This window comes from Aspergillus fijiensis (assembly GCF_003184825.1).
Source record: "Aspergillus fijiensis CBS 313.89 unplaced genomic scaffold BO72scaffold_7, whole genome shotgun sequence".
Lineage (NCBI taxonomy): Eukaryota > Fungi > Ascomycota > Eurotiomycetes > Eurotiales > Aspergillaceae > Aspergillus > Aspergillus fijiensis.
In genome coordinates, this window is record NW_024468983.1 from 652,945 (window position 1) to 675,779 (window position 22,835).

General features: G+C 54.2%; 9 protein-coding genes across 9 annotated transcripts; 3 read left to right on the plus strand and 6 right to left on the minus strand.

Annotated features, from left to right (window-relative positions):
* Positions 1-350: 350 nt before the first annotated feature.
* BO72DRAFT_266021 (hydrophobin family protein) lies at positions 351-1,217 on the minus strand. Its single transcript, XM_040940166.1, has 3 exons — positions 618-1,217; positions 480-568; positions 351-424 (listed from the first exon to the last, which is right to left on the minus strand). The coding sequence occupies exons 1-3, from the start codon at positions 961-963 to the stop codon at positions 368-370; spliced, it is 492 nt and encodes a 163-aa protein (XP_040805002.1). The 5' UTR covers positions 964-1,217; the 3' UTR covers positions 351-367.
* Positions 1,218-3,911: 2,694 nt separating this feature from the next.
* Positions 3,912-5,291, plus strand: BO72DRAFT_444994 (WW domain-containing protein). The gene has a single exon (XM_040943943.1). It carries the CDS (start codon positions 4,101-4,103, stop codon positions 5,082-5,084), a length of 984 nt encoding a protein of 327 aa, XP_040805003.1. The 5' UTR covers positions 3,912-4,100; the 3' UTR covers positions 5,085-5,291.
* A 639-nt stretch (positions 5,292-5,930) lies between these two features.
* Positions 5,931-6,929, plus strand: BO72DRAFT_266057 (ankyrin). The gene is made up of 2 exons (XM_040940167.1): positions 5,931-6,254; positions 6,321-6,929. The coding sequence occupies exons 1-2, from the start codon at positions 6,029-6,031 to the stop codon at positions 6,758-6,760; spliced, it is 666 nt and encodes a 221-aa protein (XP_040805004.1). The 5' UTR covers positions 5,931-6,028; the 3' UTR covers positions 6,761-6,929.
* BO72DRAFT_444996 (putative ceramide glucosyltransferase) lies at positions 6,826-9,437 on the minus strand. The gene is made up of 2 exons (XM_040943944.1): positions 8,827-9,437; positions 6,826-8,716 (listed from the first exon to the last, which is right to left on the minus strand). The coding sequence occupies exons 1-2, from the start codon at positions 8,973-8,975 to the stop codon at positions 7,099-7,101; spliced, it is 1,767 nt and encodes a 588-aa protein (XP_040805005.1). The 5' UTR covers positions 8,976-9,437; the 3' UTR covers positions 6,826-7,098.
* Positions 9,438-9,826: 389 nt separating this feature from the next.
* BO72DRAFT_465896 (H3 histone acetyltransferase RTT109) lies at positions 9,827-13,263 on the minus strand (the record flags this gene model as incomplete). The annotated part of the gene is made up of 8 exons (XM_040946741.1): positions 9,827-10,434; positions 10,489-11,523; positions 12,190-12,533; positions 12,611-12,735; positions 12,785-12,846; positions 12,907-12,938; positions 12,993-13,012; positions 13,102-13,263. 8 exons carry the CDS (start codon positions 13,261-13,263, stop codon positions 9,827-9,829), a joined length of 2,388 nt encoding a protein of 795 aa, XP_040805006.1.
* Positions 13,264-13,795: 532 nt separating this feature from the next.
* On the minus strand, positions 13,796-16,871 carry BO72DRAFT_370205 (Hid1 family protein; the record flags this gene model as incomplete). The annotated part of the gene is made up of 8 exons (XM_040940949.1): positions 13,796-14,308; positions 14,364-14,878; positions 14,932-15,175; positions 15,227-15,580; positions 15,635-15,877; positions 15,937-16,034; positions 16,088-16,706; positions 16,776-16,871. 8 exons carry the CDS (start codon positions 16,869-16,871, stop codon positions 13,796-13,798), a joined length of 2,682 nt encoding a protein of 893 aa, XP_040805007.1.
* A 322-nt stretch (positions 16,872-17,193) lies between these two features.
* On the minus strand, positions 17,194-18,756 carry BO72DRAFT_444999 (uncharacterized protein). The gene is made up of 3 exons (XM_040943945.1): positions 18,486-18,756; positions 18,153-18,426; positions 17,194-18,081 (listed from the first exon to the last, which is right to left on the minus strand). The coding sequence occupies exons 2-3, from the start codon at positions 18,380-18,382 to the stop codon at positions 17,391-17,393; spliced, it is 921 nt and encodes a 306-aa protein (XP_040805008.1). The 5' UTR covers positions 18,383-18,426; positions 18,486-18,756; the 3' UTR covers positions 17,194-17,390.
* A 150-nt stretch (positions 18,757-18,906) lies between these two features.
* Positions 18,907-21,203, plus strand: BO72DRAFT_445000 (uncharacterized protein). Its single transcript, XM_040943946.1, has 4 exons — positions 18,907-19,627; positions 19,683-20,071; positions 20,130-20,798; positions 20,859-21,203. The coding sequence occupies exons 1-4, from the start codon at positions 19,087-19,089 to the stop codon at positions 20,952-20,954; spliced, it is 1,695 nt and encodes a 564-aa protein (XP_040805009.1). The 5' UTR covers positions 18,907-19,086; the 3' UTR covers positions 20,955-21,203.
* BO72DRAFT_422223 (uncharacterized protein) lies at positions 21,140-22,778 on the minus strand. Its single transcript, XM_040942803.1, has 2 exons — positions 22,448-22,778; positions 21,140-22,347 (listed from the first exon to the last, which is right to left on the minus strand). The coding sequence occupies exons 1-2, from the start codon at positions 22,551-22,553 to the stop codon at positions 21,293-21,295; spliced, it is 1,161 nt and encodes a 386-aa protein (XP_040805010.1). The 5' UTR covers positions 22,554-22,778; the 3' UTR covers positions 21,140-21,292.
* Between the last annotated feature and the right edge of the window lie 57 nt (positions 22,779-22,835).

Genomic DNA, 22,835 nt, shown 5'->3' on the forward strand with positions numbered 1-22,835 from the left:
AGAGGGGGATGACAGATTATCCAATATGCCCAAATGGTATGGACAACTACGAGATAGAGGATACAAGTGGAAAGAATCAGGTAAAGCAAGTCTAATGCATTGAAGCTATATGCCACGACACCGGCGCTGGAGCACCGGGAAATGCACAACTAATGATCAGATCATAGTTCCAAAAAGCAAAAAACACGAATCTTCTTTCTCCGAGAGTGCCACAGGCGCACAATTAATGGTACATCATCTGCTCAAACAGGAGAACACCCGCAATCCTCCAAGACCGGAAAATCACAGGGCGACCTGTTTTCCTAGCCCCGATCCATGGCCCCGAAGGGCTTGACGAATAGTGGCCATAAGCAAAGACTGAACCCGCTTACAAGATAGAGCCGAGGGCAATGCAGGGCAGGGCAACGCCGATGAGGGAGTCGCTCTGACGGAGAGGTTAGCAGCTGATATGGGCTGAGGGAACGGCGGAAGACACTTACGGCGTCCGAGGGGGAGCCCTGGCAACAGGCGATGTTCTGCTTGCACTGCTGGTTGACAAGATCCTGGAGAGGGATGCCAATGATGGGGACTGCGGGTTGTTAGTAAGGCTCCGATGTAGCTATTCAAGAGAAACGTACTCTGGAGATCGAGCTTGGAGCACTGGTCGAAGAGACCGAGACCCTCAGAGCCGGAACCAGTACCAAGGAGGTTACCGAGGGTACCAGCGAGGATACCGTCGTCAATGGTGGTGGTGTCACCGGCGTAGGTGGCCTTGTTGCAGCAAGACAGCTGAGCCTGGTCACCACACTTGGCGGAAGCCTGCTTGACGGTCACGTCGTCAGGGACGGGGAAGCGGACATCGCTGTTGCCCTTGTTGCCGTTGCCGTTGCCGACACCAAGGTTGCCGTTGGCTTCGGGCTTGCTGGGCATGGCAGCGACGGTGGCAGCGAGGGCCAGAACAGCGGCGGAGATGGTGAACTTCATTGTGACTGTGGGGTTGGATTTGAACGAGAGAGTGAACTCGGATGAATTGTATGTATAAAGAACGGTAGGTCTGTAAGAGACTGGAGGGAGAGAATGCTCAAGAGAGTGATTGTGTGATGATGAAAAGAATCGACTGGAGGGCAACTTTCACCTCCCTTATATAGACTTTCGTGGAGGCCCTCGAGCTCGAGGTCCGTACACTGTCGAGCCTAACAAACCGGTGTCCTGCACAGCACAGCTGCTGCTGCTGCTGTTGCATCCTCCTCAGCATGCCCCTTGTGGAATGCAGAATGCAAGGACGTGTTCGCCGTCCTCGTTCCTGAGGATCCATACTTGGCTCGGTCCCCACTCCTTGGGCCAAGAGCTCCCTCTGCTCCAGCAGACGGTATGGATCTGCCCTAGCTATCGCCTCTGGTTGCTTGCAGCCAGCCAGCCGGTACTGCCGCGATGGTTTCCAGCTCAGACTCGGCGCCTTTGCAGGATAACTGGGGTACATTGCAGCGAGGCCAATGTCTCATTCCTCCTACCCATTCAAGTCGATCGTCATACAATCTCTTGCTAGCACACGTTTGAAGGTGCCATGCTTATGCATTTCCCTTCGTCAAGATTCTTACCCTTCCTCGTTAGCTCACAAACAACCACCCCGACCCTGGACTCTCAGCAATACCTCGAGAACCCGATGGCAGCCACTTTCCGCCACCGTATCTTGTCGTATGCCCCTTGCCACAATCCCTACGGCCCCAGTCGTCCCTTCTCGTCGCCCTCACGCCTGACTCCGAAGACGCTCGTGCGGTATGCGGGTGGCGCGGCAAGCATTGTTGGGCTGGGGTCGACCCTCGAGTAAGGTTGCAGGGCATATGCAATAGCATGCTTCGAGCTGCAAGGGGTGGGGAGGTGTGGATCAACGATCGAGGGTCTGTCAATCAATCCCTTTCCTCCTTGTTGTTCCCAAACACATACCCGGAGCTTGATGTCCATGTGGGCGGAGAGAGAGAGGGGGGGGGGGGGGCTCTGTAGCGGTGGGAAAGCGCAAGGGGCACAAGATGACTAGTTGCTACCTAATTTCCGCGTGCAAGGACAAAGTAAACCCTGTTCGCGGAATTTCTTGCCCGTGCCCGTGAACAATCATGTTTTGATTTGTGTTTCGGAAGGAATAGTGACTGTGCAATCCTTTCCTTGGAATTTGGCTCTTTCGGAACAAAGAGACCTGGACCTGATTGTCATGGGCAGCGGAACTCGGTTTCATTACTGGATTTGAGACACATGACGAGGCCGGATGGTAGATCTTTGTTTGCGGTATCCATCCGTTGGTTGGCTGCTGGCTGCTCTGACCGCAGGATGGCTCATACTTGGGCTGAGTTGGTGAACGTACGGGTTGCAAGTTGGCGTTCAGCGGTGTATTCGATCTTGATTGTGGTGCAGTGCAGATGCTGGTTTGTTGTTCGATGCGGTTGGCGAACATGTGATCCTCTTCTTTTTTCCTCGGAGCCTGGGTGCCTGGGTGCCTTTCGGCCTCGACTCAATTGTGAGGCATCAATCAGTCCAGGCCAGTCTACAGTACCGTAGCTTAGCATGCACATATACAACAGAAAGATCTTGCGTACAGGACTTGTTAGCTCTGTAACCAAGAAGGACTGGTTACTTTGGTTGGGGCACCCTCAACAATATTCAAATTATGACTGCCGGTGTATCATGAAGTCAGAATATCTGATGCTTGTGCACAGAGGTATATACGTATATACATATATATCCTTCTAGTATATGCTAATCCCTCCTGTGACTACCCACTGCTCTGGTATACATTATTAATTTTTAGAAGTCTAAAATCAAGCCTACACTTCAATCCAGCTTTATCCTTCACAGAGCGAATGGTGGTCAACGCAATTATGTTAGCCCATTGTAGCTGGTATCTCATTCCCATCACAAGTTTCGAGATTGAAAAGCCACTCGGGTTGTAGTACTAAAAGATCATATGACATATGTTCCAGATGTACTAACTTACGCAGATATCTTTCTTGTACTCGCATTTTGGCAAAAGAGACCTTATCTATGAAACCACCAGGAGATAAAAATTAGCCTCTTTACCCTCTATACCTTACAAAAGCCTCCAACCGACCCAAAGCCAAGTGTGTCGCATGCTAAAGCTCATCAAAAACCCCTCATATGGATGGCCTGAGGATGCGAAAATGCAGACTCAGCCAAGTAGGGGCATGGACTGGTTCTGTCTTTGCCGATGATTAAGCCTGGTCGTCGAAGCAAGGGTGAATCTGAGCAGAACGGATGCTTTGAAGTGAGCATAAGCACAAAGCCCTTGTACATTGCTGACATGGTTGTGTCCCTTTAGATGTAGGAATGCCAAGGTAGTTTTTACTTCGGACGGACGGTATGGGAATTGTCGTCTCGTAGGTCGCAGCAGAACTGTAGATGTAATTGGAGCTCTCGCTGAGACTTGATACAAAAGTGAAAGGTCTGTCGGTGCAGCTTGATTCATAGTGAAAATATCCAAACCATGGGTTCGGTTTTGTAATTTGAGAGGAAGCCATGAACCTCTGAGCGATTATCAGGATATATAATCCACGCTGACGGTCACATTGGCTTTACTGAAGACTGAGCTCAAGAAATAAGTGCTACTTGCAACCCAGACTCCCTATATGACTGATATTAGTATCTCATATTCGATCACGATCTAAACCCTAATTCACTTGAAAGACTCCAACAAGAGGATAAGGTCCGAGGTCATCACCTATAAGGTAGGCGTATTCCCAGCTACTTCCACCTCCACCAATCAGAAACCCCCGAGATCGAGACACTGTCCCGGGACATCCGCTAATCCCAAACCAGCTAGCGTCCAATTCACCTAGCTCGGGTCCGCTCCGACTCTCTCAGATGAGTAAGCGGTCTAACGGGGCAGCTTTCGCTATCAGTTTCCCCAATTCCTTCCACCATCTCTTCCTCTGCGCCGCCAATTCAGCTCCGGTTATCAGAGAGAGAAGACAAGAATTCGCTGAGAATCATATGCATCCAAAGGGTTGCTGACGCTCTCTGACTCGAGCTTCTTACGACAGAACACGGTCGCTACGTGCATTACGCGCGCCCAAAGCAAAGCCAAAAGAAAGAGAAAGAGAGCTAATCCCAGCATGTCCGCGACGTCGCCGCAAGACGTCACGGGTGGTGGTGGTGGCGTCGCGTCCCCCGCTCCGGAGTCTCCTCCGCGCAATACAGCGCAGGAGCAGTTTCCTGCTCCGAGTGTAAGCACGGAAGAGACAGCGTCAAAGAAAGAGGAAGAGGGGGCGGGACAAACACAGCGGCAAGAGGAGGATGTATCCGGTCAAGAGGCGGAAGAAGGGGAGGTAGAGGGGGAGTTGCGCCACGAGCAGGACGGCTCGGAGAAAGATGAAGGGGAGGAAAAAGAAGAAGCAGCAGCAGCAGCAGCAGCAGCAGCAGAAGACCAACAAGACACATCAGCTTCGGCGCCACCGTTACCAGACGAAGTGCCCCCACCGCTCCCCAACGAAGTGCCACCGGGCGACGACGATGGATGGGAACCCGTCTGGGATGCCAACGCCCAAGCCTACTACTTCTATAACCGCCTCACCGGGGTATCGCAGTGGGAGAATCCACGGGTACCAGATGCCGCCGCCTCCGCCTCGTCCGCCGCCGGCGCCGTTCCCCATGACGACAACGGCGACGACGGCGACGACGGCGACGAAGACGGCAGTATCCAGGAAAAGCGCGCACGCGTCCTGGGTGGCTACAACCCCGCCATCCACGGCGACTACGACCCGACGGCGCCGTACGCGCAGCAGTACGAGCGACAGGAGGAGGCGGCCGTCGCCGGCATGGACCCGAACCAGGCGTACGAGGCGGTGGGCGCCTTCAACCGGTTCACGGGCCGGTGGCAGGCGGCCTCGCAGAACCCGGAGTATCACAATGACGAGAACAAGTCCAAACGGCAGATGTATGCGTTCTTCGACGTGGACGCGGCGGCCAACAGCCATGATGGCCGCAGTCTGCGGGCGGAACGCAGCGCCAAGAAGCTTACCAAGGCGGAACTCAAGATGTTCAAGGAGAAGAGACGGGAGAAGAAGGAGGAAAAGCGCCGCGCATGGTTGAGGGATTGAGGACCTTTTCAGAAGCCGGCTTCGAGTCGGGGTTCTTTCTTTGTTGTTATTGTGTTGTGTGCTGAGATACCTTTTCCCCGTTCTTTGACCTTTTCTTTTGGCTCGTTTCGTTTTTGTGTAACTTTTAAGGTGGCTAGCTTACACTGGCGTTCTATGTACTTCACAAGATGCATAATAGAGCCACAAATGGTATATATGAATCAGTTGATTAGTGCCTTGTAGAGAGGTTAACTTGTCTTGATGAATGTGTGGGGGGTTCATGCCGTATGTATGAGTATACCGGATGAGGAGGCGGCGATACAAGATAAGATCCACCGGAATCGGGATGCCAGTCACCTGACCGGGCCTCAAAGTTCTCCCCATCAGAAGGACAATTGGGATAGCTTCACATTGTCCGGAAGAGTTGGAGCCTCTCACATACTTAATCTAAAGGTAAGCCTTGCGTTGTTTTGCTGCCTTACACCTGCTACACACTTTCCAATTCAAATCATCAATTTGTGTGCAAATCCCACCCCAAAGTGACTGGGAGGGGGAGGGGGTGTATACCGATGACAAGCAAAAAGAAAAAAAAAATTCCGAAAAGGGAAATATCAGAGGATTCCAGGCCGCAGGCCAGCATCGCCACTTTCCAGATGTATCCAGACCAAGAAAGCAGGAAGCATGGCACTTTGAGCGTCCAGCTATCAAATCCATCCACCCAATCCCTTTTTTTTTTCCTAGTCCAAACAACATCGCCCCTTCCCGCATCCCATCTGGAAATCCTATACATAAACGCGGATCAAGACTCAACCCGCTAATCAACCTCGCAGATACCCCACTACATCCATCATCCTCCCAAGCAGAGTGAAAGCTTTTTTTCTATCTCCATCAGTGAAGAAAAGAACCCAAGCCAACCAGCCTTTTTGCCCGTATTAGCCTAAAAAGCAAGGTCGACACCCCCAAAAATGGCTTCAACGATCACCCTCTCCGCCGACACGATCGACGATCTTATCTACGACGCCCGCTCCGGCGATCTGGCCGCCCTCAAGGAGGACCTGACGGCCTGCAGCGCCCAGTTCCCGGACGTCTCGCTGGGCGCCGTCGTGGCCGCCGCCATCGACGCCGCCCCGGAGGCCGAGGGAGGCAGCGGATCCAGCCTGTTGCATTTCCCGGCTGCGAATGGGAATATCGGTGCGTAGTCTTCCTCTTGCCCTCACTTCCCCCCTTTCTGGGGCTAGATCTAACCGACTGCACCAGAGATCCTCACCTACCTGCTCACCCTCCTCGCGACGGAGGAGTCGACGCGCCGCCGCATCGTCAACCACCGCAACCACTCCGGCAACACGCCGCTGCACTGGGCGGCGCTGAACACGCACCTGGACTGCGTCAAGGCGCTCGTCGAGGCCGGCGCCGACAGCTCCGTCAAGAACGACGCCGGCCTCGATCCCGTCTTCCTGGCTGAGCGCGCGGACTGGTCGACGCAGGAGGAGGGAGGTGCTGCTGCTGCTGAGGCCGAGGCGGAGGCGGAGGCGGAGGCGGAGGCGGACGCAAATGCGGCGGCTGATCCCGGGAAGATGTCCAAGGGACGGCAGGTCGTGGAGTGGATGTTGAGCGCCGAGGTGGCTGCTGCTGGTGGGGATTCGGAGACGGTGGTGGCCTCGGCTGGGGTGCCGGTTACTGGGAATGGGGATGAGTAAAAGATTTGAGAATCAGAGATTATTCCCCTTCTTCTCTCTTGTGAATTGCTTACATGGTGTTTGTATTTGATTCTTCTTTTGTATGGTTAATCCCTAGGGTCTTCTTTGTTTGGTCGTGTTGTATAGAATTCTTCGTTGGTGTATGTTTTATACAGTGGGAAAAAATGTTCATTTTGGGGACGCTGTCTATCTTATGGTTCGAAATGGGTTTCGTCTAATGTCTTGCTGACCGTAGCTTGTCATGTCATCAATGCAGGTGGGATGTGGGTAAGAGGCAAGTAGGTAGTGAATGGTCGCGCAAATCATACCAGTCAGGTTCGTTGGCTCATGGGTTCCCACTAATCTCGTCGTGTCTTGTTTCGATCCTGCGACGCACCCGACGGGCTGGATCGTGACGACGAGAGACCCGGTATCGTGCTCGTCGTGGCATCGCCATCAACAATCTCGCGCACCCGCATGTCAAGGCCGACCCGGAATCGGCGGTCCCGCCAGGTCACGGTAACCCCTCCGTAGAAAGCCCAGATCCAGATCGGCAAAGCCAGCACCTCGCGCCCCAGCCAAGCGGCCAGCCAATGCAGGAACGGACGACGGGTGACGGTGCCCTGGGGGGGCGGTCGCGCGAAGGACGGGGTATCCTCGTCGAGCTCGACGGTGCGGCCCGAGTGCAGCATGATGTAGACGAGCCAGTCCGTGAGGATCCACCCGAGCATGCTCAGCGCGAAGCACGCCCAGAAAGCGGGCCAGGTGGACAGCGCCGCCTCGGCCGCGGCGTACCCCTTCCTTCCGAGGAACTGCGCCAGCGCCGTCGTGACCCCCCACGCGCCGTAGCACGAGCACAGGATCGACTCCGTCCCGGGCTCGACCAGCGTCGCTAGCAGCACGGTGAACTTGCGCACCCGGAGCCACCGCACCCGGCGGGCCACGTACGACTGCACGCTCATGTGTGCCACGGGCTGGAAGGCCAGGTCCCCGAACACCATTGCGTGCTTGCCCCACCGCTGGCCCAGCTCCTTCTCCTCGCGCACCGGACTCTTCCACAACAGGTCCCCGATCAGGTGATCCTCGCAGATGTTGTCGGAGAAATAGTCGATGCCCGGGTTGCGGCGGCGCCGATCCGCGGCCGCGGCCGTCGTCGACGGTGCCGCCGCGGTCAGGTAGTCCAGATGCGAGCGGCGGAACATGTTGGACTTGCCCACGATGCAGGGGGCGATGAGCACGGTGTTGATGGCGGTGTACATCTTCGCATGCGACGACGACAGGAACAGCTCCTCCAGCCGGCCACCCCCGGTCGTCAGGGGCCCGGCGGCGGCGGCAGCACCAGCAGCATCATCATCACCATCATCCCAGCCGTTGGTGTAGGACTCAAGCAACGCCTCTTGCTCCCCTCTCCTCGTCTTTAGACCTTCCTCCCCCGTCACATCCACCGCGACAGGTAGATGATGAACGAACTTATACCGTTTGCCGCCTGCTGTCCCGCACAATTTATCCATCATCCGCCCACACACCCCCTTCCCCACCCAGACATTGCAATCGATAATCCAAACGATATCGCCCTTGGCTTCCCGGTACGCCCGACTCATATTCCGGATCTTCGGGTTCGGACCCAGCTCGTAAGCGGGGGGAGCAGCAGCAGCAGCAGCAGAAGCATGACCACCACCGTCCTCGGAATGAAGGAGCGGATCGTCGTCCTCAACGAAGATCCGCGCGTCGGCATGCGGGAAATCCGACACCAGTTTCTGGAGGGTCGGGTAGGCGGGGTCGGTCTTCGTGGAGATGCAGAAGTAGACAGTCAGCTTGTCGCGGGGGTAGTCCTGGCGGAAGGTCGAGGCTAGACATTCGTAGAGGTGAGGCTCGAGGCCCTTGACGGGGCGGATTGCGGTGATGTGAGGGGTGTTATTGGAGCGGGCGGAGGAGGACGTGGTGGATTTCTGGGGTCTTTGGAGGCAGTGTTTCCATCTAGTTTGCGGTGATGATTAGCTTTTGGTGTTGATGAAGTCAAAGGGTTGCAATATTCGGTGGAAGGTGTTTTTTTTTTTTTTTTTTTTTTTGTTGTTGTTGTAACGTACATCTGATAAGTGCCCAGCGAGCAGACCAGCGTCACGGTCGTATACCAGACCAAACCGACCCAGCCCGCGACGACTGGCCATTGGATGTCGCCATGGCCAGTGGCCAGTCCAAGCTCGGAGGCAAGCGAACGCAGGTGAAGCGTCAACATAGGCAGAAGCAGAAGTGGGTAGCAATGACAGAGTCATCCGACGAGGAAATCATTCTATGGAAGAGGGAAAACTGGCGAAGCGAGTGACAGCAGGCAGATGGACAGAGCACCAAACACACGTCGCGTCATTCAATCTCAATGCTGCCTCGACCAGACTGCAAGAAGGTCAGATGGCAATTCAAGAGAATTGTAGTCAGTCCAATCAGACCAAGCTGTTACCTAGCAAGCAGCTAGCTCCAGGGTAGTTGGTCAATGGCTGGCTGAGAGAGGCTGAGACTCGATGCAGTTGCCGGTTTCCATTCGGGTCTCACGGATTCCGGGTTCGGCGCGCGCGCGATGGGGAGAGTGGATTTTCCCGATCGTCGGGCGCATCTCGTCGTTTGGCGCTTGATTGTTTGTAGTTTGCGTACTGTACCCAGTGATGTCCGCTGCCCCTGTCTAATTTCAAGTTTCATAGCTGCGTATGTCCATGTTTCAGGTAAGAGAAATGCGGTGAAGTGGTTTTTATTAAGTAGTAGTATACTAATTGGCCTGTTGCCCGTTCCGTGGCTCTGATTAGTATTCAAATCCTAGGTACGGTTGAACTCGGCCTCCAGTAGTTCCCTCCAAATCCTGCTAAAGACAAATAGATAATGAAAAAAAGTGATGAAATCCCAGTATGCAGTCCCTAGAAAGGTAAAAGCGAAACGCGAAGATAGAGAAAGAAAAAAAAAAGAAAGAACAACCCAGGCTGACTATCCCGATATCCCCAATCCTACTGTACAGTGCACAATGCCCGTGCTTTATCGACCATCCTTGCTGCTCATAGTACTGTGCAAAACCATACGCCGAGCAAGCGAATCACTCCGAAGTTACGTCTTCTTCTTCTTGCGAATCAAATTAGCTTGTAGAACATTGACCCCGGAAGTTGACTCGGGTGTAGGAGTGGACGCTGTTGCATCTGCCGGCGGTGCATTGGCGTCTGTCGCGGGCTCCTCGGCGGTCTTCTCAATGCCTTCAGTTTTGGCGGGTTCATCTCCGACCTTCTTGCGTTTTCGGACCAGTGTGCTGCTGATGAGAGTGTTGACCTCCGTAGTCTGCTGGGAAGGATTGTCGGTGCTGCCTCGGCCCAGGACCTGTTGCCCGACCCAGAGTTGGTCAGCAAGTGAGGCAATCTTCTGCCCCCAGGCTCTTGTACTGGCGATAGAGACCTCCTGGTTGAAGAAGTCCTGCTCAATCAAGAAGTCAATCGCCGCCTTGTAGTCGGCTTCGCTGAGCACAGCGTGGCCACGCCCTGCCTCCGGCCAGAAGAAAGCACTGGCGGCTGTGGTGCGTTGTGCCGTGGACTCGGATACGGACAGGGACTCAGCAGTGGGTTGGGGGGCTGCGGCATCGATCGGCTGTGCGACACTCGGGCCTTCTGAGGCTTCAGGTTGCTCCAACGAGTCAGACTTAGAATCATTGGATTGTAGCTCAGGTACTGTAATCGGCGCACGGGCTCCGGCATGTCTAGCATCACACGAGAGGGTCTTACGGTCACCGAGGACAGACCGGGAGCTGGTCATCTGGACCGAATTGACCAGCCCCGGCGGGTTGATGACAAGCCACAGGAACCCGACCAATCGTCCCGAAGAGCACTCCTGGCGGAAAGACATCATCTCCCAGAACTGATCCAGGGACTTGACGCTCCGCCACTGACCAAGCGCCACCGAGGAGGACTTCCCGTTGTCCCCGGACTGCGGGGGAAGCTCATCGTCCAGGTCAATCAGAAATCGCGTTTTCGGGTCATCGGGGAAGCGGGGGACCAGACAGCGCGGCGGCGCCTTGGGGTCGTCACAGAGCTGATGCAGAGGATAGCTGTTGCGCCATCTGGGGCGTTCCTGGCTGTCCAGCCGGGCGGCACTGGGGAAGAAGCCCCGGGTTTCGAACTTGTCACACCCGGGGACTATCAGGAAGGCCGTGGCCGAGCTCTGCGCCGACTCCGTCTGTCGGTCCAGGGCGTTCTTCTCGTGCGAGCCGGACTCCGGCTCGTACTCGCGGAGAATCGGGTCGAACACGCGGCACCACCATTTGATCAACCCCCGGTCGTCGAGGACATGCTTGCCCGCGTTCTCGATGCTGCCGGGGAACAGGTACTGGTTCTGCGCGCGCGCGAACAGGGACACCACGAGGCGGACCCCCGGTCGCTGATGCGTGCGGACCAGGAAGGAGAGAAAGGTCTGCGAAATGCGCCGGAGCAGGGAGACCTTCGGGGCGTCCTGGAGTAGATGTAAGAACCCGGTCGAGTCGGCCTTGGAGACGAAAATCGTCGTCAGGTGCGCGGTGCTGTAGATCAACACCTCCACCCCCAACACAATAATCTCGACGCCATCTTTCCCCTCCGCATCCACCGATGCAGTCAGAAAATGATTCTCGCAGAAGGTCGGCTCGGAGGTTTCGCCCGGGGGTGCGGCGAAGAGCGCAGGGCAGGGAGTGGGAGTCGAGGAGACATGGCGAATGGTAATCCTGACACCGGCGGGCAACACCTCGGCCAAGAGATCGCCTAATTCCACGTCGACCTGAGACATGGCTGGCCTGGAAAAGACCCTCGAGATGGCCAATTCAACACAAGATGTCCCAGGTATGAATTTGGAGAGAATTGCCCCGTCGGGTCTCTCTCCTGCGATATCCTTTCTCCTGGTCTTTTTTCGACCCTCTCAGACGCGTTCCATTTCACGGGCGCATCACGTGCCCGGAATCTGACTCTTTTCGTCTGCTGCTGTCAGCACTTTATCCCTCGCTTATCTCCAGAAGGAATTTGATGGAATTTATCAGGTTCAAGCAAAGTCGTTTTACTGAGAGAAAAGGTGAGAATTGAGTTGCATGAGTACTTATTTTGCCTTGCACAGCGGGAGGCAGCTCCCACAAACAGGAAAGATCTCGCAAAATGCATAGACGGACGGAACTGGATAAATCCAAGTAATATTGAGACTCCCAAATTTCAAGAAGGACGTCCAAAAAGCTATCCATCCTTGCCTATCTATACACACCAAGAAGACTTAGAAGTAGCCCGCCACCGCCTCTAGATCGTCGGCGTTCAGCAACGCAACCCCCTCCTCGAGCAAAGTCCTCCAGATATTGTTGCGAGTACGGATCGGATAGTAAGGGGTACCCCAGTATCGCGCTCCGATTCCTCTCTTCTTCGCGGCTGCGATTTGCGCGCGGATGGCCTGGGTTTGAGTCTCATCCAACTCACCATGAGAAAGAGGACCCACGGCCGCCACGAAATTGGTGGACGCAATCGGGGAAATTAGACCGGTTACATCGGCGAATTGACCCTCGCCGAGCTGGTCAAGGGGTGCATCGAAGAAATAGTCTCTGTTTGCCACCGGTCCGACCAGATCCAGCGGCGTGTTACCGGTGCCTATCACTGTGACCGGTCCTTCGGTGATAGTCGCATTGTCTTTTAGAGTGGTCAAGTAGCCACGAGCACGGAGTGGCTCCAGGGCCTTGACAACCGCATCCAAGGTTTCAGGTCCGGAGGTCTTCAGATCAATGAAAAAGTAAAGCGTTTGTGAGGTGTCAGTGTCGAAGACACCGCTTGCAGGAGTCAGCGCAGGCCAATGCTGATGAACCATTGATCACGGAGTAATCAAGCGATAAATAGGGGATCTTACTTTTTCGTGGGCGACGTCACAAATCGAGACGTGGGATTCTGGCGTTGAAGCACGTCCAAAATAGGGTTGATGTAGAGCGACTCTAGTGTTCGCTTTTCAGTCAGGGAAGACTCATCGTGGCCGACCTATCCCTGTCAGCATCGGCCCAACAATGAAACGCCCTAGGGGACAGACATAGAGGGTGCCATTATACAGCCACACATCGGCTTCAGTCGATATGCATCCTTGCGATAGGCCTACGGATATAAGTCACTAAAGTGCCATAGACAGGATCATTGAAGACCATCCATACATACCCGAATAGAAAGGAATATCTCTCCAGTAGTCACTGGCACGAGGTCAGACGTCGTACCTGCTTGGAGAATCGTCGATGCTGGCTTACTTGTGTGAATGGACTGGGATCTGTAGCCCGGTTAGAGTTGCCTTTCATGACGCCTTTCGCAGTGCAAACCCAAGCTTAGTATTGAACATAGAAATCCAGGAGAACTTACAGGCATCACCCCTCTGGTGAAATCGGTGGGATACCCATACTCGTTGCTCATGTGGGTGTTCTTCAGCACGCTCTGTAGTTCCGTCACCGCGCCTGCGGCCTCCGTCGGAGAGCCAAGGAGGAATGCGGAGGCCGCAGCAAGCAGCGATCGGGAAAGAACCATTGTATAAATCGAGAGCTTTCTTCCAAAATAAAAGTACTTGTGGCAGTATCCAAACAGATGGAGGAGCAAAACAGTCTATCTAGAATAGAAAACTATTGAACAGACAAGGAACGGAGGCTGGCGTTCGGTCCCGTCGGAATTGTTGTTGATCACAGAAGCTGGGGACAACTCGGAGAAGCGCAAACGGCCAATCGCAGCCTCACGTGGTGGTCCAGCCCTCATTATTATATCAGCCATCAGACAGCGCATAACATCCATCCCAAAGCTCGGAAAGTAGGCGCTTATAAGCTTTACTATCTATTATATGAAGAACTAATCGGTAAAGAAAATGATCAACAGGTTTAAAAATGCTTCGAAGGCCAACACGCGTGTAAAGAATTAAGCCAATCGTGCAAACGCTAATCAGGTATCATCTAAACCATAGAGTTCATCAATATAACGAAAAGGAAGCTAATGCATCTAAGCGAATCAAGGGATCCTCCCATTACGACCAATTGACTGTGAATATCCAGCGGAGCTTTGAAGTCGTCCCTCAGACCTCGCGAATCGAAGGTGGCCGAGAGTTGCTTTGAGAATCTTGCGTACTACTGCGTCGGAGACTCAGATTGCCAATGCGCTGCACCAGATTGCTACCCACTGCATCGACAGCACCCTTTGGCGCCAACAGAGTAGGTCCTTGCGCGGCCGCCTCTTGTACCTTGAATAGCTTCACTCCGGTGCCATTCCACACTCCAACAGTGCCAGGTGTAGCACCTGACGCGGACCCAACAACCATTTCGCTCGAGAAGATGAATCCCCAGAGCAAAGATTCATACCAACCCATGGAAAGGGCCGACCATTCGAACGAATGGACACGAACGGGCGAGGGCTCCGAGACGATAACCTGAATCATTGGCTCCTCCACAAAAGTAGGGAGGTTAGTGATCAGCGTGCGTGCTTCTGGGCTGGAGGCAGACTGAAAAGCTGAGTCAGGCACGCGGGGCATGATGGCTGAAATGATGGTGAGAATCGTGTGTAACGGCAGCTCAGGCAACCAGGATTCAAGCTATGAGTTTCCAGTCAGCAAATAGCACGCTCCATGAAAGTGGGATCTTACTTACCCAGGTAGTAGTCGGTGTAAATCCACTCGAGGATACCAGGAAGGCTGCCGATATACTGCTCTGGCTAGTCATGCTGTTCTGTCTGGAGAAGGTGGGCTGTCCGGCTGGCATTTTGCCACGTGCCTTTTCAGACATCCCTCGAAGTTGAAGGGGCACGCTTTCGTCAACGACAGAAGATATTGATTGCCGTCGAGAAGTCGGTACCGATGAAACCGAGGAAAAGTCATGGGACGGCGATTTCGGCGCCTCACCTTCATCGTCGGAGTCATCTCCGCCAATTGCGAAGGGACTATTCTCTTCCGGAATGCGACCCAGCGATGCGCGTGCACCAGAGGGAGCTTGCGTGTCTTCTTCAGTCGGTGAGAGGACAGGGCTTGCGGCGAAATCATTTCCTCCTGACTTTCGCCGCTCATTTTGGCGTTCTATCTCTTGCTGTCCGCTCTCAAGCGTGAATTCGCGCACAGCCTCGAAGCGTCTCCGATTCTTGAGAATAGAATAAACAAGATATGGGTTGTCTAGATCGAGTTAGCAAGTCAATCGAGACGAAACATATGCAAGCGTATCATACTTGTGAATTGGTGCTCGAGAATAGAATTGATCGACTCAAGCACGGATGCTAGAAGGACGTGGTTCGTTTCGTTAGCGAGAAGGAAGCTGGGCGCCGACATCGAAGAGAACAACTGCAGCAACTTTGAGCAGGACGCGGGAGACAGATGTTCAACATGTGCAGCAATGTTGTTGATAATTGCCAGTAGCGCAGGATAGACAGCCGTCAATTGTCCTTTGCTGGCGGTAATCAAAGTATGAATAGACTATACCGCTGTTAGTCTCGAATGTGCGAGTACGTACGAACAAGGACATACTATGATCAGGTAATCTGCATATGAACCCTTGAAGCCTGGGATCCGGATACTTTGCGGAAGGGTTTCTTGAGCTTCGAACTTGAGGTTCAAACTCTTGCCAAAATTGGGCTCCACACTCATTGTCTGCAGAATGAAGATGCACATCCTAACCACGCCCTGCTTGGAGGGGTCGGATTTGTACACGATGGCATAGAACAGACAAAGGATAATGAAATCGTGCGAGCGGTTCGAATCGATGATAAACGATCTGAAGCGTTTGTTGCACTGCAAGGCCTCCCAAAACAGAATAAGCATCTCGGGTGCCCATTTCACAGATTTTTGACTCCCGGGAAGATAGGAGTTGGTGACTTGCATCTGCACATTGAGCTGTCAGCAACATACGTACTGCAAGACGAATGTAGAGCTTACTGGCTGATTCAGAATTCGGGTCATGCCATCCACGAGAAATTGAAAGTCTTGCGGCCTATGCAGCCTGCCAAAATAATGGCGATAGTAATTCTTCGGAGGGGCCCCACGACCGTCCTCGGGCACTGGATATAGAAGGAGCACCAGAAGAAGCTGCAGGCAGTAGATGACCAGGATTTGTTTCGGGTCTTTCCACACGACATGGTCATACGGCACTCTCCAAGATGCAGGGTTGTATTTGATCGCCTACACGCCAATCCAAGTCAGACACAGGCCTGTTTCGTAGTGAATACTCAAAGACTTACCGTGTTTAGTAACGAGCACAGCAGAGTCAAGACTGCCTGCTTGTCGGGACAAGTAGTGATGTACGTGATCGCTCTCACACCTTGCACAGGGAGTAGATCTCAAGAGCAAGTCAGCATGAAATCAGCGTCAGATGTGACCGCCGTGACTCACTTGAAGGCATGTACATCGCTTTCCCGGTCAGAGTTAACAGTAGCCGTAGGACCTCGCAGCGGTTACTTTCCAGCTCCTTGGTCGACCCCATTGAAGTATTGCATCCCACTCCACTTTGCCAGATTGACCAGGACACTTTAGTCTTTGCAGATGATAGCTTCGGGATCGTAAAGTTGGTATAGAAGAGCAGGTCGAGGAGGGTGTCGATCAGCTCCTCAGCGAGGGGCTTCGCATCCTCCAATTCAGCAGCCCGCGGCGAGGCCTGATCCCGCTCTTCCGCCTGTGCTTCATCGAACAATACTTCTGGTGCCACTTGCGCCTCGCGGGTCTTCTTCTTGCGACGGGCCCAGAAGAACTTCTCCTCCCATTCCTCCAGATGCTCCGCCTCGTAGATGTATGGGAGCAGGCGGGTGAGGATGCGGATACAGTTGAGCGCATCGCGGTCGGGCGCGAGCTCCGGGTCTGGGAAGGAGGGATGGTTTTTCAAAACAGTGAGGCGCGAAGTGACGGAGAGAAGGAGGGTCTCGAAATTCGATAAGGCATGGTCGCGCGTGCGCCGAATGTCGGCCGGGGTGAACAGGCTGAAGACATCCTCCGTCGACTCTGGGAGCTCCCAGAACTGATACCAGATGTGTAAGTTTAGACATCATCCTGCCGTCAGAAAGCCTCATGGAGCAGAGATACATACCCTGGTCCAGTAGGGATCGTCCGCAGCAATGTCCTTCTCCTCAGACAGACGGAAGATGCCCTGCTTGAAGACTAACTTTGACTCGGAAGCTCCCATCGTGAAGCCACCATGAAGGTTACAAGCCTATCAACCTCATGCAGTTGAGTGATATGGTCAGGGAGGGTAATGCTTGGTGCGAAAATGGTTCTTTCAAGAGAATTGCTTTGGGACGTAAGCCCAGTAATCCGATGCCGCGTGTGAATGGAATTGGTGGCATGTTGGCGTTCGGTCTTGGGTCATTGCCTTGGAAGCGGGTACGACTAGGCCCGCGGAGACCCGACGATCAATCAATCAATCAATCAATCAGCCATCAATAACCCGGGGTGTCCTTCTACCTATCTCTACTTCTACTGGCTGTAGTCTGGAAAATTTGCGATCGCTCTTCTAAACGAAATAGGATTTGAATCTAACATACAAAATGCAGCATCCCTATGCTGATAACGGAGTCTAAAGATCCGGATGCACCCCGCTAGTAATAGCGAACAAAGAGATAAGAAAGGAAAATTCATGAGTTTACATCACCTCCCCTGGCTGCTTCACCTCCACCCACTGCCGCATCCGCCACCAACATCGGTCTTAATAACTGCTATTGCTTGCCGACAGTCGTCGACTTCTCTCGTACAACCACTTGTTGCTCAAACCTAAATTCGCACGCTTACCCCCTACAGGGGATGGACTCGCGGGTCCAAGGCTCGACATGGTTGACAACGACATAGATGACATGGTTGACATGGTCGATTCTTTAAAGGACGCAGTAGAGTCTTTAAAGGACGCGGTAGAATCCTTGAAGGTCGTGATCGAATCTCTGTAAGGCGAGAATGATGTGCTCCGACCGAGCGGCGATGAAGATCCGAAGCTCGGTCTCCGTCCGCTTTCTTTCCCGCTGCTGTTGACCAATTTCTGGAACAGCGGACTAGGTGAAGGGGAGAAGGCAGGTCCCGAGGATACTCTGCGACCGGAGGCGCCAGCACTTGCTGACAGCGGGGATCCAGATCTACTCGCTGGGCTCGCGCCACGGGATGTAGAAAGACGATATTTAGGCGGAGTAACATAGCTTGTACCGGGAGTCAATGGCGGTGTAGCAGTGGGGTCCAGCCCGAGAAGCGAGCGTTGGGTGGGGGTCAGAGGGATGTCGGAAAGGTCGTCCTTCGGTCCAAATAGAGGATACAGCGCAACGAGGATGTTGAGAACAAAGATCACGCGCAACACGAGGAGGGAAAGATCAGGATAGGTAGAGAATTGGGTGATATGTTGAAGCCAAAGACAACTGTAAAGATTTTATTAGAAGTGTCCCCGAGCCCCTGCATGTTGTCACCACGTCACGACTGCACAACTTACTATGACTTGATAATATCCCCAAACACACAGGTAGCGAACAAAGCGGCGCCATTCCACACTAGCTTGTTGATATTGCGATCTCCAAATGTCCCAGCATTCTGTCGACGAACCACCTCATCCAAGTGAGGGTGACGCCATTTCCCGGGCGTCTGGCTTTGGTCGGGGACTGGTACGACTGTAGATGCAGCTGTTGCAGCTTTGGGGGTAGAGGGAGGGGCCGAGGAAGCCATTGGGAGATACCACGATGAGATGAAGTGGTGGAGTATGAATGAAACTGTCCAGAATGAGCACAACCGCATACACTAGGATGGGAGTGAGGGGAGATTGACTTACCAAAAGGAATAGGGAAATTGGTCGTTGGGACTTACCTGGATGTCAATTGCGCACGGGGGAGGGGGCTGTATCACATGGATGGTTGTTATAATCTCCGATTGAAAGCCTACGACGAAAGTCCAGACAGGACCATAGTCGCAAGGGAGTACGGAGTAGCAGAAGAGTCCCTGGGGAATGAAAGAGGAAGAGGGGAGGAGAGGGGAGGGGAGGGGAGGGAGGTGGAGTTGGAGATGCAGGGCGATTGATTGTTTTGGGTGATCGGTGCACCGGCCTTCACCAGGTCAGGAATCACAATGGGCAACCACAAGCGCCATTGCCGCGGCGGCGAAGTTTTCTATCGAACTTACACAGTACTTGACCGCCCGCCCGCCCACACGCGCCCGCTGCCGTTCCCCACATCTGGCATCATAGCCTACCAGTGGTCCAGTAATGAGGTAGCCTTAGTACGTAGGGAACGCAGTCAGCTGTCAGCTCTCAGCTCACCATCAACCACACTCTTCCAATCTTACCAATTCGCATCTCACCTCAACCTTTAATTATATCTTTAAATCTTGTGCCTGGCATATGTACACCCAAATCTGAGAGAGATTCAACCTCAGAAATGGACTCCGAGTCGTCCATCGTCGCCAAACTAGACGCCGTTGTGGCGGAGCTACTGGCCGACTGGAACATAGCCTCGACTGTGATTGCTGGTGGTATTGTTGCCTTTCTCATCTATTCATTCGTCACATCGCAAGACTCAGATATACATCCCTTTCTCCTCGCCCGGCAATCGAGCGCATTCCCCGTCCGGCACCCAGGCCAATCTGCTCCGTATAGAAGTCTCGAGACTCCGCATGGCTTTCCTCTGCGCACGGGACTGAACGTCAAGGACCCCGGGGCTCCCAAATGGACCAGTGGTCGGAAAGGTGACTTACGGGATGTCTGGAAGACTGCTGTCCGCGGATCGGTGGAGGATAACGGAGCTGTGACCGGCAAGCAGGGCAAGATCTATACTGTGCTTGGAAAGAAGGCGATTGAACACTCCTTGGATCAGGTCACTCAGGAAATCAACGTCATCGGAACCCGCCTACGAGATTCCAAGGTAAAGACTGTGGCGGTCTGTTTGACGGATTCGGTTGAACTCCTGGCTGCTATCTTCGGTTTGGCCTCCACTTCCCCGATCCTGCCGTCGATTTATCGCTAACAACGCTGTAGCTGGAGCTTTCTATGACTTCAAAATTGTTATCATTCCCCACAATCTGAAGGCGGAGAGTTTGTCGGAGCTACTGCAGAAGTCGCAAGCGGATGCGTTGATTGCTGAAGCTGGATCTCTCGACTTGTCATTCGTTGCCAAGGATAACAAACAGCTGTCGCAAGTGATTTGGGTCGCCAAGCTCGGAAGCCGACACATGGACTGGAATGATGTGCCCCAGGACGTGAAGGGGACGTTGGAAGTCACCGTTTGGCACGAGCTGGTAGAAGAGAAGAAAGAGCTGGCCTGGCTTGAAGTACCCGACTATGATCCGAGCACCCCGACTCCTTCTGTGACCACTGTTTGGCCGTCCAAGTCCTCTCAAGGCGACTTCATTGAGTACCAGCCGGAGGTAAGATCCTCTCGCATCTGTCATTTGACGCTGTCTGGTAGCTAACTACAAGGGATAGAACTTGGCCTCAGGAATCGCCGGCTTGTTGTACTCTCTCCCCCGTCAACAGCGTTTCGGCCCTAACGACGTGGTTCTCTCAATCGACTCCTTTTCTCGATCGTACCCCCTGTGCCAGATCATGGCTGCGCTGTTCGCCAATGCTTCTGTCGCCGTCAACTCCGTAGCCGGCGAAAGCGTGGACTTTGCTCTTGCGACTGTAGGAGTTTCTCCGACGGTTATTGTTGCATCGTCTCGCACCATGTCTGATTACCACATTAAATTCATGAAGCCTCACTCCGGGCCCGTATCTTCCCTCGCGCGTTGGATCCAGGTGCGAAGCTTGGATGCTGGATACATGCCGTCCCACGGCTTACTGAGTCAGCTTGCCAACGTTGGGCCCATGGCTGAGCTCTCTCTTGACAGACTGCGTCTTCTGTGCATCTCGCACCGGTTTGACGCCGATCCCGAGGTTCGCCTGGACTTCGAGCAGTTGACGGACCTACGTCTCTTCACGGGTGCGCGTATTGTGTATGCTCTGACTGGACCTGGAATTGCCGGTGCCGTGTCGCAGACCAACGTCTTCGACTACAGACGCTTCGAGGGCGCCAGCCACTTCGGTGCGCCTCTTAGCAGCGTCGAGGTCGTTTTGACAGGGCTGTCGGAGGGTTCTGAGAAGGAAGAGGGCCAGGTAAGCGCAGACAAACTCCGCACCCTTCTTATCGACGCGTGTAGCTTACGCACTCCCCAGATTTCTGTAGCCGGCCCTTCGGTTGTCTCCGGCAAGACAGTGCTACCCGTGCAAGCTCGCTTGCGCGACGACAACACCTTGGAGCTCTGCGCCTGAATTACCTGCCAAGCGGAGGATGAGCGTTCTTGCGTTATGAACTGAGGACTTTTGACTCTATATGCATTGCATCGCCCCACCTTTCCCTGTGCATTATGTTTTCCATGCTGCACAGGCGACACAGAATTACTTTTGCACCAGAATCGTGATGAACGCCTCTAGATTTTATGAGTATAGTCTAGGCTCCGTATGTCGATGAATTGAAGAAAGGATATGCATCTATTTTTGAATACACAATATAGCTCCGAGCGATTCTGAGAAAAGATCATGGTAATGTACAAAAAAAAGGCATAGACAAGCCTGGCGGCAAATTAGACAAAAACGATCTTGGCTTTAGATCAATTAACTAAGGCCGCGACCTGCCGAGAGCCCCGTCCGGGCTTTTGCCGGGCCAACGTGGGGGCGGCATTCTTCTGGATCTTGATCCACTGCCGCAGGGCCTGCTCGTGTTTTTGGAAAGCCTTCAAGGTTGTGGCGCTGAGGGGCAACTTCTGGGCCAGCCGGAGGGCGTGGAAGATTGGGACATTCTGCTCCAGGCGCAGTTCGGTCTCCTGGTAGTTTCGGTACTCTTTCTTCTGGATCTTCTCGGCCGCCGTGAGGGGGTTCTCGGACGAAGACGCGTTCTCCGCGACGTTCGTGGTCACGGGCACCTTGATCTGGGGCGGGTTCATGTCCAGGTGAAAGCTGTGCTCCAAGCTGGCAAGCAGACGGTCGCTGTAGGCGCGGACGAGGCCGTCGGCGTCCTTGCCGGCGAAGCGGTCGAGGGCGCGGGCGGCGCTGAGCTCGAGCAGGACGGCGATGACGGCGGGGCGGCGGCGGGCGTCCTGGCTCAGGAGGCGGTTGGCGTGGCGGGGCAGCGACATGACGTCCACGAACTCCTCGGCGAGCGAGAGCAGGCGGTCGAGCTCGGGGCCCTTGAAGCCCTCGGCCTGGGCGCGCAGGTGCAGCTCGAAGAAGATCTTCTCCGCCAGCCGCGGCTCCCGCAGCGAGAACCCGGTGCTCTTCGCCTTGGCCGCCTCCAGGATGGCGAGCATCGCGTTGTTGCGGCCCGCGCGCCGCACCACCATCTCCATGTTCAGCTTGCGGTTCACCTGGTGCAGCGCCGTCAGGAACGCCGGCAGCACCTTCCAGTCCTCCGCCGACCGCATCCGGCGGATCACCGCGTTGGCCTCCGCGTTGCGCGGCTGCGCCGTGAACTCCATCGGCCGCAGCTGGTACTCCTCCTTCTCGCTGATCGCCACCGTCACCGGGTGCTCGTCCAGGGTGCCCTGGTGCTTCTTCCGGTAGATCAGGAGCTTCTGCTGCTCCGTCAGGTTGAGCGGGATGAACACCTCATCGCGGAATTTGTTGAGGCCCGGTTTCAGCTTCTGGGGCGCGCGCTTGAAGGTGGGCACTGGTCCGAGGAGGGTGAAGTTAGCTTGGGGTTACTTTCGTAGGGTACGGTTTCTCTTGTGTCCTCCGGGGGAGATTGGGCAAAGGATCGGTTGCAATACCTTTAGTGAGGTACGTGCGCTTCTGTGAAAAAGATCCAACGGCTTGACCGAGAGTGCTTGCGTTCTGGCAGCGCAATAGCCTGCTGCCCATGGCGAGCTGCGCCATTTCGATATGTGGTGGTGGTGGTGGGATTGAGGTGAGGGAGACGTTTCCGTGAGGAGGAAGATAATTCGTAATTTCCAACAAACTGGAATTGACTCGGAACAACGAGATAAAGAGGCGCACACGTTCCCCAAAGCCGCTAAGAACAAACTCCGAATTGAGGATTCTCAAGATAAAATGGAAATGCAAATGCACTCACTCCCTTCCCGATTAATCGTGAAAGTAGCAGCGGCGGCGGCGGCGACGGCAGAAAATCTCCCGCATTGAACAAATGGGCGGACGACC

Excerpts from the sequence above, each read along its gene's own strand:
- BO72DRAFT_266021 (XM_040940166.1), bottom strand. The coding sequence starts at position 963 with ATGAAGTTCACCATCTCCGCCGCTGTTCTGGCCCTCGCTGCCACCGTC. Across the intron at positions 569-617 it reads CTCCAAGCTCGATCTCCAGA|TCCCCATCATTGGCATCCCT; the intron begins GTACGTTTCTCT and ends AACAACCCGCAG. Across the intron at positions 425-479 it reads AGGGCTCCCCCTCGGACGCC|AGCGACTCCCTCATCGGCGT; the intron begins GTAAGTGTCTTC and ends CCTCTCCGTCAG.
- BO72DRAFT_444994 (XM_040943943.1), top strand. The coding sequence starts at position 4,101 with ATGTCCGCGACGTCGCCGCAAGACGTCACGGGTGGTGGTGGTGGCGTC.
- BO72DRAFT_266057 (XM_040940167.1), top strand. The coding sequence starts at position 6,029 with ATGGCTTCAACGATCACCCTCTCCGCCGACACGATCGACGATCTTATC. Across the intron at positions 6,255-6,320 it reads GGCTGCGAATGGGAATATCG|AGATCCTCACCTACCTGCTC; the intron begins GTGCGTAGTCTT and ends CGACTGCACCAG.
- BO72DRAFT_444996 (XM_040943944.1), bottom strand. The coding sequence starts at position 8,975 with ATGTTGACGCTTCACCTGCGTTCGCTTGCCTCCGAGCTTGGACTGGCC. Across the intron at positions 8,717-8,826 it reads TCGCTGGGCACTTATCAGAT|ATGGAAACACTGCCTCCAAA; the intron begins GTACGTTACAAC and ends ACCGCAAACTAG.
- BO72DRAFT_444999 (XM_040943945.1), bottom strand. The coding sequence starts at position 18,382 with ATGGCTTCCTCGGCCCCTCCCTCTACCCCCAAAGCTGCAACAGCTGCA. Across the intron at positions 18,082-18,152 it reads GGGGATATTATCAAGTCATA|TTGTCTTTGGCTTCAACATA; the intron begins GTAAGTTGTGCA and ends AAATCTTTACAG.
- BO72DRAFT_445000 (XM_040943946.1), top strand. The coding sequence starts at position 19,087 with ATGGACTCCGAGTCGTCCATCGTCGCCAAACTAGACGCCGTTGTGGCG. Across the intron at positions 20,072-20,129 it reads TCATTGAGTACCAGCCGGAG|AACTTGGCCTCAGGAATCGC; the intron begins GTAAGATCCTCT and ends TACAAGGGATAG. Across the intron at positions 20,799-20,858 it reads CTGAGAAGGAAGAGGGCCAG|ATTTCTGTAGCCGGCCCTTC; the intron begins GTAAGCGCAGAC and ends CGCACTCCCCAG.
- BO72DRAFT_422223 (XM_040942803.1), bottom strand. The coding sequence starts at position 22,553 with ATGGCGCAGCTCGCCATGGGCAGCAGGCTATTGCGCTGCCAGAACGCA. Across the intron at positions 22,348-22,447 it reads GCGCACGTACCTCACTAAAG|TGCCCACCTTCAAGCGCGCG; the intron begins GTATTGCAACCG and ends TCCTCGGACCAG.